The sequence below is a fragment of the Oryzias latipes genome, chromosome 21 (assembly GCF_002234675.1).
Source record: "Oryzias latipes chromosome 21, ASM223467v1".
NCBI classification, from domain to species: Eukaryota; Metazoa; Chordata; class Actinopteri; order Beloniformes; family Adrianichthyidae; genus Oryzias; species Oryzias latipes.
In genome coordinates this window covers 15079155-15089816 of record NC_019879.2, presented here as the reverse complement: position 1 = coordinate 15089816, position 10662 = coordinate 15079155, and the positions used below count along the sequence as shown (strand labels likewise).

Below are 10662 nucleotides of genomic sequence, written 5' to 3'. Positions count from 1 at the left end.
TGGAAAATAGACTTTATCGTGACACAAATGAAACTATTAGTCAACTTAAAGTCTCTTGTGGGTTCTCCTTTAAGTCATCTGTGAATGACAGTAAATTCATTTCTGCTCTATGTTCGACTTCCTTCTATTGTGAGCACTTCTGACAGCTTGAATTTTCTCCTCAGATTTTCTTTTTATTTTACAGATGTTTTTTTTTTTTTTTTTTTTTTTTACCGGAGTTTTGAGTTGAAAAAAACAACATTTTTCCTTATGGTGTAAAAACAAATTATGGCACTCATACACTGGTTTAATTGAGTTGTTTTCCTTAGAAATTCAAACCCAAAAACACCTATATATGCTTTTGTTTTCTTTTTTTTTTTTTAAATGCAGATTAAAACGGGATTTACCATCGTAGAGTAATTAAGCTCACATGCTTAGTTAAACGCAGAATCCTACTTTTAAGTTGGAAGAAAACAAAGCCCCACACACATCCAGTGGATTAGAGACATTATGTCTTTTCTAAATGTAGTAAAAATTTGTTACACCCTGCAGGGACGGGAAGGGAAATTTTTCAATGTTTGGTCCACCTTTATCAAAGAGTTCGCAAAAAACAGTAAAATGTTGTTCCTTCTTTTTGTCCATTTAAATTTATTTGTCTATATTATTCCATTTTTTTTCTTTCCACAAATTGTTCTTGTAATCTGTTAGTGTTGTCTATTTTGAAAATGTTAAAAACTCAATAAATAGAAATTGAAAAAAAAAGGATCTACCTGCTGTTGATTTCAAATTATACAAAAACGAAAAAGGAAGGAGAAAGATGTTTTTTCTGAAACACCAGAAAACTGTCCGTTTAAATTTAAGAAATTAGATTAACATAGAAACATACATAAAAATGTGATTATCACAAATTTATTCTGAGCCCTTCCATTACTATGACATAAACAGACAACCCAGTGATTAAAACACTCTACAGAACACGAGGAAACTAACCCGCCACAAAAGACACCCAACATTTCAAGAAGTTTGTGTCAAAGACACAGTTTACAAAGGAACCACAAATATGGCCCACAAATTCCTTCGACACATTATATGACAGTTCAAAAACACCACAAATATATTTGCAACATTTATAGAAATAAAATAAAAACCTAAACATACACACACAAACATGATCTCCTCCCACAATAGGGTAACTATTTAATATGTATGTGCTTGCAGACAAAGGATCCTCACAAATACAGTCACAGGAAAAACAACAAGATTTGAAAAGGTTGATGTCTGCACTGGTCTGCACTGGTGGAGGGAAAGGTGACAGTCAGCTGTCAAACACAGTGCACAGTGCTTTAGTGTAGAAACACCAGAGAGTAGGCACTTCAAGCAAGCCCTTAAATAAAAAATACATAAAAAAACAAAAGAATATTGTTTCATGTTCCTAAAACTGCAACGCTGCAATAAAATCAATGGAAACTCCTTGTTTGTTTTGGCAGTGTGACCCTTTAAAACTGGAGACTTAAGCTACCACCCTCAGCAACGCAGTTTCAGTTGGCAACTTTTAATGAAAAGTATATATAAATGCATTGGGCTTCCACGTTCTACACTCTTGCATTGCATTACATTACAAGTTCATTTTTGGGCTCTATGTACAATAGGCGTGCCACTGAATATGCGTTGAAAGTTGAAACAGGTCAAACTAAACAAATAGAGAAATGTGGATTTGGTAGTGACGTATGGATGGCGTCCCTTTAAATTGACGGAAGTGCCAACAGTTTGAACCTTGATCATGGAGGAGAAATTAATTATTGTGGTTTTTGCCGGAGAAGTGTGACACCAAGTCAAGATCTATATCTTTTATATAAAAGATAAGATCTGGAGCAAATTTCTCAAGATTTGCACGACTTTGACGTGCTAGTCAACGCTTAAAAAAAACCATCCTCTCCCTGCTTGTCCAGTGTGAACATCATGGACTAAATGCGGGTTCAAGAACTCACAATTAGTGTGTTCCTGAACTCGCGTCACATGCCAAGCGTGTCTGTAGCTTTTGACCAAAATTTTTGACAATTCATAAACATTAATCAGCTGATTCTGACGCTGAGAAAAGCGGTCTTGTGTAAATAACACATACTCTTTGACATCTCTTAACAATTACACTGTTTACGCGATCAACGTGAATCAGCTGATTCTGAAGTGGAGAAATGCAGCTTTGCACATAAGATTTACAACAATAGCGAATCAAAAGTGCTTATCTGTGTGACAGAATCAGCTGATTTACTTTGATTGTATAAAAACTTCACTACTGCAAAGTCTTGCATGATAATGCAAGGCTGCTTTAAAATCATTATGGCAGTCAAAAGAATGTCAACACTGGAGCTAAAGTTCTGGTATTAAAGGGTTAAAGATGGCACAAATTTGATAAATATATTCAATTTAGAAAAATCTATAAAAGCCATTCGAGTTATCACTTCATTTAAACTGCAATCACTAACAATGGCTTTTTTCTTGTGCTGCATCTCCCAGCTGATGCATTGCAATTGATATGTTACCTCACCTGTGTGTGTTTTACGTCCAAACCATTCAAACTGTGCTGTTGCATCGCATGAACATTTTAGTCAAGTGTTTTAAGTCCATTGAAAATCCCTCACCTCCACTGTAAATTCTGACCTTCAACTGAGTCTCACAGCATTGCGTTGAGCTAACGCAATTATGCCACCATGAAGCAGGAGGCTGTGTAACGCAGGGAGGGTCAGTCACAGAGACAAATCAACCAGTTTTCCTGCAAACCGAACCTGCCAAAAGTCCTTCGCTAGACATTTGGAGTTACAAGTTGCACCTTCACCGTTTTTTTCTATTGATCATTGAAAATGTACAGTAAAAGAAATAAATAAATAACTAATGCTGCCCCATTCACTTTAAGAGAACTGCACTGAATTTGTGTTCGAAACAGGAAGTCCCAGACTGTGTAGCCCTCTAGGGGTGTGGAGTTCTAGGAAGCTCACCTTTGACTGGCAAAAGGGGTAAGAAACGTAGACTCAGACTGACTGGGGCCAATCCCTGCTCACTGACCATGCCTGGGTCCAACATAGCGGTGTCCATGTCACAAAAAATGGCAAATGAATTAATTCATTTTAACTGAAGCTGGGATTAAACAATTTTTTATTGGTGACGTCACATTCACTCTGTAATATAGTTAATGCTCTGCTCCGAGTCCCAAATTAACAAGAAACTAATTGTGAAAAAACGTATTAACAAAGGTATTTATTGACATAACTGATAACTGGTCATATTTCTGCTTTCTATTTTAACATCTGTTTGAAATTGAAAAGGGTTTATGGAACTAATTAAATTGCTTTAATTTAATTTAAATTTTTTAAGGAAAGGGAATAAAAATAGAATAGAACTACAACAGTGATATTCATTTGTTAATTCAAATAAATTTGAAAATATTAGTTAGACTTTTTGGGTCTTTATTCTGATTTCCAGATTTGAGGAAAACATTTGTGAAACAAAGTCTTAATATTAGCCATGATAACGATGATGATAAAGTGATAGCTGTGAGCAATGATGGGAGGGTCAGTGTTAAAAATAGGCTTGTTCCTTGGTGTTATACTTAATTTTAGTGATTGCTAGTCTCAATCTAAGATAAAACAATTTCGACTGATTTTTAAGGTAAAAGCCAAAGTTTTGATGAGCAGAAAGCTCCTATTGTGTAGGAATGTAAATATGTTCACCTGTGTGCAACCCAGACCAAACTTGTGTTGACAAAGTATTTTTTATGGTTTCAAGATAAATTGAGGAATAAAGAAGTTTATGAAACATTAAAAAAAATATTCCAATATCTCTGTCAAAATGTTCGGCTTTTCATCAGAAAACTAGTCCTTTTAAGAACTTTTCATAATGAGGATCAATCAACCCGTAAAAACTTCAGTTTAAAGTGTTTGCTAATTTTCCAAAAGTATCGGTTTTTGGATGTGAAAATCTCTCCAGTGGATTTAAAAAAAAAATTCTTTTTTGATTAAACTAATGATTATGGTTGATCTGTGTAACCCTGGCCTGTACTTTTAGTTATACTGCTACAAGCCTACTTAGTTTAACACTCCATGTATTTTCAGATCATTCAGCTGTTTTCAGATCTATTTTAAACAAGTCTAACAACTTTATGAAATAAAGTTTATTCCAACAATCTCAGATGTTGAGGTTTTCTTTCTTTAATAGTTTTTCCTTTGCTTTCTCTGTAAATCATACTGAGATAATCGTGGTTAAGAATTGCATTTCTTTAAACAAAACAAATCCAACGGAGTTGAGTTACCAAATCCACAAAGTTGGAAAACTGTGAGTGGAGACTAAAACTAAATTGAGGATTTAATAATAATTGTTTTCGTTTTAAAGTGGCTAAAAAGAAAATATCAAAATCAACATTTGTTGTTTCATTTATACTTTATTCAATTGTAAAAATGATCGGTTCAAAAAAAATAATTTTGAAAAACCTTTTAGAAGTAAGGGACGTATTCTTTTAAATTTCAGTCTGTGTGATGTTATAATTTATGAAAAAAATACCTTTTTTCCCTGTTCCATTACATATAGAACATTTATTTTAACATTGGGTATTCCAGTTCCACACTAAAATTGAAAAAGTTGTGTGTTCAGTGAGGGCTGCAGCTTTGCATTAGGTGAAGATGTCTTGGCTATTTTTAAAACAATAGAAAAGGAAAATGAGATGAGAGACAGATTTTACACAAAGTATGCACTTTAACAGTGGATGCACAAGAATAAAAAGAAACAAATAAACTGAAATGATACCCTGGGACAGATTCAATGTGGTTTGAAGGTTGGGCTGTCATGTGTATGTCACGCACACTGAATGATGGCCTCATGATCCGTCCTGTATATTAGCGGGGATTGAGTAAAACAGCCCTCGCCTTGACGCCATGGCGTGGCAAATATAAATCAGTCAATGTAAAATAAGCAGGGGACACCTTCCTTCTACCCGTTCATCCAAGCCCAGATTCAATTATGCTGTGGACAAAACATCGCAGGAAGGTAGATTTATCTCTCCAACCTAAATCTATACCCCTAGAAATGTTAGTTTACTTCGCTTCGCTGTTCAGTGGCTACTGCAGCTCTTATGCTCCTACATAGCCCCCCCAAAATATACATTTCTCCAAAGTACAAAATTAATTATTTTTTAACTAAAAAAGAAAGGCTGAAATCACTTATTTACATAACTTTGTGCTTGGAAACATTTGCTTTACAACCCCTCAACCACACACTGTTCCAGATATTTACATTGGACACACACAGCACCGGCCTGCTAAAGAACCGTACTGATGGTGTCGAAGTCCTTGCTTATCTGCGAGTTGCTGGGCAGAGACTTGAGATACTCCAGGTGTCTCCTGGCGTCCTCCTGATTATGTCGCACATAGTAGATGACATACGCGATCACCATGGTGAACCAGCCGAACATGGTGACGAACATGGCTACATCAGTGGTCTTGTGGTGAAAGTTGCAGAAGTTGATCCCTGAGTCCAGCACATGGATGACTGGTTTTCCGGCATACTCTTCCTGCACCGCTGTGTGGCAGATCACCTCGTTGACAGTTTCAGGGTCCAGCCGCAGCTCCCTCAGAACCTCCTGCAGTGTACACTCACAGTGCCAAGGGTTGTTGGAGAGGCTGATCTTCGCCCGAAGGCGGGCAAACGCCTCTTTGGGTACGCTTTGGATGTGGTTGTTTGATAAATCCAACATGAGGAGGCTGTCAGAGACACCTTGAAATGCTCCAGGATCCACAGTCTCAATGTCATTGCTAGACAGGTCCAGCTCCTGCAGGTAGTGCAGTTCTCTGAAGGCATGGTTGGGAATGTGGGTTATGTGGTTGGCTGCCAAAAGCAAGACTACTGTGTCTCTAGGAAGATCTGGTGGAATCTTTTCCAAGTTGCGAGACATGCACTGGACAACCGTCAAGCCATTTTTATCTATGCAGTGACAACTCGAGGGACAAGCCATGATGGACATGTTTGCAGTTAACATCCCACACATTAAGATCCATAACCGGACAATGCCACTAATCATCAAGGATTGCCTGGTAGTTCTGAGTCCAGCTGTGTCCAGCATATTCAGCAGCGTCCTCTTACAAGTCCTGTCAGGCATTAGCAATCATAGCCCAATCCGTTTTTGTGACGATAATCAGAAATCCAGAGCTCAAAGTGCCAGAACGATCAGTTTGTTCACAGAGAAGTGGAAATCTCTGAAAGTAATCCGTTAAAATTGATTCCAAGGATTTATATACAGTTTCTTGAAATATATTTCAAAAGAACTCATCCAAATACAGAGCCGCTCGCTCAACATCTTTGAGCTGCAACCTGTAATCTCACGTTTATTATGAGGATGCTGAAACCTTCAAAAAGCCAAGCGGGTGACGATGGAATCCACACATCAAGTGCTGGAGAAAGAAAAAAAGAAAAGAAAAGTAGTATTAATCTTTGAAAGAAAAGTATGGTCTTGAATGCAGAAATGGACACAATGTTTTCCGAAAGCATCTCAAACTCCAGCATGCATAAGTCTTTTTTTAAACCACTTGCCTCCATCTTTCTATAATGAGCACAGTAAATGGCTTTCATGTGGTGTTTACAAAATGTGTAACTCGATTACCAAGAAGAATCCATTTCAAAAGGAGAAAAACAATCCCATAAACCACCAGGCGCCCATACAAATAGGTCACAACCTGGATTATTCTCATTTAATTATGCAGACCATCATTTAGCTCCTGATCTTAGGGAGCTGCAAGGTTCCAAACTGAAAGACAAAACAAGAGACCATTAACACTGCTTCAACACTTAAAATTCACATATAAACATACACATGCAGTCCCACAGACAGAAGAACGAGACCAACAGCCCAGAGCTCTCGAACGTGACACCATCTGTGTTGTGGGACAGCCATCACCTCAGGAGTGTGCTCCCTCTGGTGGGCTGATCAAGCAGATAACCACTGGCTGTGTTTGAGGTCTTCACCTCCCTATCTGCTCATTTTTTACCTCCCCTGCCCCCTCCCCCTCTCCTTTGGTAAATGATTTATATAGCTTGAAGCCATATATCAGCATCTCACCTTCTTGGGTTTTAAATAGGGCTGTTGTTATTAGCAAAAACCCAGCAGGAGGTGTGGAGGCACTCTCACTATACCAAGTACAGCTTCATCCATATAATAGAAAGACACTGGAACTGCAAATGTAAAGTGAGGCTTTCCCAAAAAGAATTCAGTAATCTGACAGAAAAAACAAACAAAAACAGCAATCAAACAAAAATAAAAAAACTGGATGTAAATACATCTTTACTTTCTTGTTCTTTAAACTGTCTGAACGGGACTGCAATAGTCCTTCATGGCAGAAACACAAATAAAACAGGGGGTGCCTTAATACAATAGAGGGGAGTCAGCACACACCTTTTGCTGCTGGGAGAAGTTTGTTCCAAACAAAATATTAAGATAAATATAAGACTAGGTTCATTTTCTGAGAGGTTAAAACGAAAAAGGTGATGAGTCTGGAGATAAAAAAATGAAGTTACAAAGCAAGCGCTTGAGTTGAAATCTCACCAACCAAATGCTGGAAAACACCATATTGTCTGAAAAAAATATTAATTCCAAGAGGTTACTTACACTTTAACGTTTTCACGTCAATAAAGTTCCTCAGACGTGGACTCACACTGCGAAAAAGGTGTCCATGTCTTCAAACACTGTTCCTCGCAACGCCACGGTTACACTTGTTGATGCACGAGCAGGTGTCCGAGCAGGTGCAGCGGTCCCGCTCACCTCGAGCCTCTGTTCTGTGGAGCGCGCGTCTCCCGCGTTACGAGAGGTCCTGCCTGCGCGCGCGGGCGTTTCTCTCGCTGCTGTTCTCCCTCGCCCCCTCCTCCTGTCTGTCTGCAGCCGTTTCCTCTACTCTGTCCCGACCCCCTTACGCAAATTAGAGAAATGGGATTTGTTTGAGGTAAGAACAAAAACCCATACGTGTTATGACCTGTAACTTTCAATGATGTGAATTTGACTGCATGTTAAAGATTATTTTAACTTTCACGCATGAAACATGTTAAGAGTATACTTGTTTTTGGGGAGTAGGAAGTGACTCAACCTTACAAATTCATCAGAATATAAAAAAATAAATAATTGGAGGGTTCAGTTGATGACAATGAAAAATGGATGGTGGTCAAAGTGACTTAGGTAAAGACCTACTCACAATGGAAATAGTGTTTTTGGTCTTTTTAACTTGTTCCTCTGACATTGTTCTCATTATACAATTAAAGTAGCATTTCTGAGTATTTCTCATCATATTTTTCATTATAAAATTAAAATGGCATTTCTGAGTATTTCTTTGTTCAAGTTGAAGTTCAAGTTGTGAATCAGCATTTCTTGTAGCATAATCAAAAATAAAAGTCAATACCAGAAATCAATCCGCCAAACCGCTTTTTCTTTTTCTTCTTCAACACTGCCAATTCTGTCACCTAATTAAAATGATCAAAAAAATGGTATTTGACATTTGATTTTCAAAAAGTTCTCTAGTAAATGTGTAGCAAAATTCAATTAGAAATATCTTATTTGACAATTAACATGGATTAACGGAAATGCTTTTTCATTTTCACAAATGTAACTGCATCTAATGACTCAAAAATAAAATTAAAAATCATAATGATGTCATGGCCCTACCAGCAAACGGCAAAAATGGGAATGACATCAGCCTTTATTTTGTCTGGACACCACTGGAAACACAAATTCACATGATTGTTTACACGGTTGCTCAGGTCTGTGGAGCAGCATTTCCGCCTTCTGCGGCCCGGATGTTCTCTGTGCAGCCGCAGTATCGGACTAGCTTCGTGTTAGCGGGCCGGGGAGGGTGCTTTGATACGGTGTGCGCTCCATTCAAAGATGAAGCTAGTCTGTACTGCGGTCCAAATCTAGGCGAGTATTTTCCACACTATAAATAGTGCATTAAAAAGCTTTGATTTAAAAAAAACAAAACTTTTTGCTGTTTCTAGTTATGACTGGCAATTTTTAAAGTTAACGTAGTTAAAGTAACATTTGTTTTAGCTGTATCAGTCTGCTTTTTTATATATATTGCAAACAAGGTTGGGAGTTACTGGTTTAGTGAATATTCTAAAGTTTAGCATGTCACAAAAAGGTTCTAGGCTGAATCCTAATTAATAACAATAATAATGGATTGGATTTATTTGCGCTTTTCCAGACACTCAAAGCGCTTACAATGTGTCCATTATTCATTCACTCCTCGTTCATACTTGGTGACCGTAAGCTACTGATGTTGCCACAGCTGCCCTGTCACAGCGTGCGCCTACGGCCCCTCTGGCCATCAACAGGACATTCATAAGCATTCACGCACCAGTGGAGCAACACTGGAGGCAGGGAAGGTGAAGTGTCTTGCCCAATGACACAACGACAGTTGACTAGGGGGATTGAACTACAGACCCTTCAATCATTGGACAACCTGCTCAACTGCCTGAGCCACTGTCGCCCGATTAATTGGTTCCCTACACTTACCACACCTCTCTATTGGCTGTAATTGTAGAAGCATTTGAAGCTGTAGTAGTGTCTGAAAGTGTTTTTTAAGGAGGAGCTGTAGCGATTTAGAGCTGGCTATCCCTCCGCCAGTAGGGTGACCTGCGTTGCTCTTGTGGCGCGGAGGAGAAATGCATGGTCGATGATAATAGATGATGTCATGAAGCGGTAGTTATTTCCAAATTTGAAGATACTATTTTTTTCTATATCTTTCCACATGGAGGGATAAATGTGGAGAACCTGTAGGGATAGGGAAGCAATTCAGATTCAGCCCTAGAAGTACTGTGAACGCAGTTACTAGTCTGACTGACTGGCTGACCTATCTCTGATTCTTGTTTTTGCTTAATGTAAATTGTAGTTCGGTGCACCTTGTATCACAAAAGTTCAAAACTAAACCATTTATTGGTGATCCATGTTATAATCAGATGCACCCTATTGTGCTGAAAATACTATGGTAAAATGAGTACACTCTTTAGCATCATAGCTAACCCTTTTTATTTAGACTGTTTAGAGAAAAAGATAAGATACACTTCTTAGTTGTGCTGAACTATTACACCTCACGTCAGACAGTGTAGACAAGACATCTTAAATATGCAAGATCCTCTACTGCAAATGGCACATGATGTCACTCCGCTACATTTCTGTGTTTTTTTATGTGGCAATAAAATTTTATTTTGTGCAACTTTCTTGGAGAGGCCGAATTACAAGAGCACTGTTGCAATTAACAGCACAAAGCAATGACATGTGAAAGTCAAACCTCTCCAAAGCCACAAAACCATGTGTGCTAATGTAAAAAAGGGGGTCACTATTATTAATAAACTCCCAGGAGAAATATTACTACACTCGGAGGTTCCTTTCAGGTTGGGATTTCTGCCCCACTTTTGCTGATGATCTTGTGAAATAAGCTGGTAGATCAGGGGTGGGCAAGCTACGGACCGCGGGCTGGATCCTGCTCGCCTCCATGTTTGGTCCGGCCCACTGAAGAATATCAGAGACCCGTTTTTTTTTTTTTTTTTTATCTGGCCACACGATCAAGACCTGTACATAACCTGACATATTATTCCACCCTTTGCAGTCTGTGCTCCAACCTGAAACTCTCTAAAATCCAGTCAACCAGAACAGAAGACAGT

The 10662-nt window shown here is 38.3% G+C and overlaps 1 protein-coding gene across 1 annotated transcript; it reads right to left on the bottom strand.

Moving 5' to 3' along the window:
* Positions 1-218: 218 nt before the first annotated feature.
* LOC101173823 (leucine-rich repeat-containing protein 3-like) lies at positions 219-8138 on the bottom strand. The gene is made up of 2 exons (XM_011489561.3): positions 7625-8138; positions 219-6413 (listed from the first exon to the last, which is right to left on the bottom strand). The coding sequence occupies exon 2, from the start codon at positions 6119-6121 to the stop codon at positions 5285-5287; it is 837 nt and encodes a 278-aa protein (XP_011487863.1). The 5' UTR covers positions 6122-6413; positions 7625-8138; the 3' UTR covers positions 219-5284.
* Positions 8139-10662: the final 2524 nt, after the last annotated feature.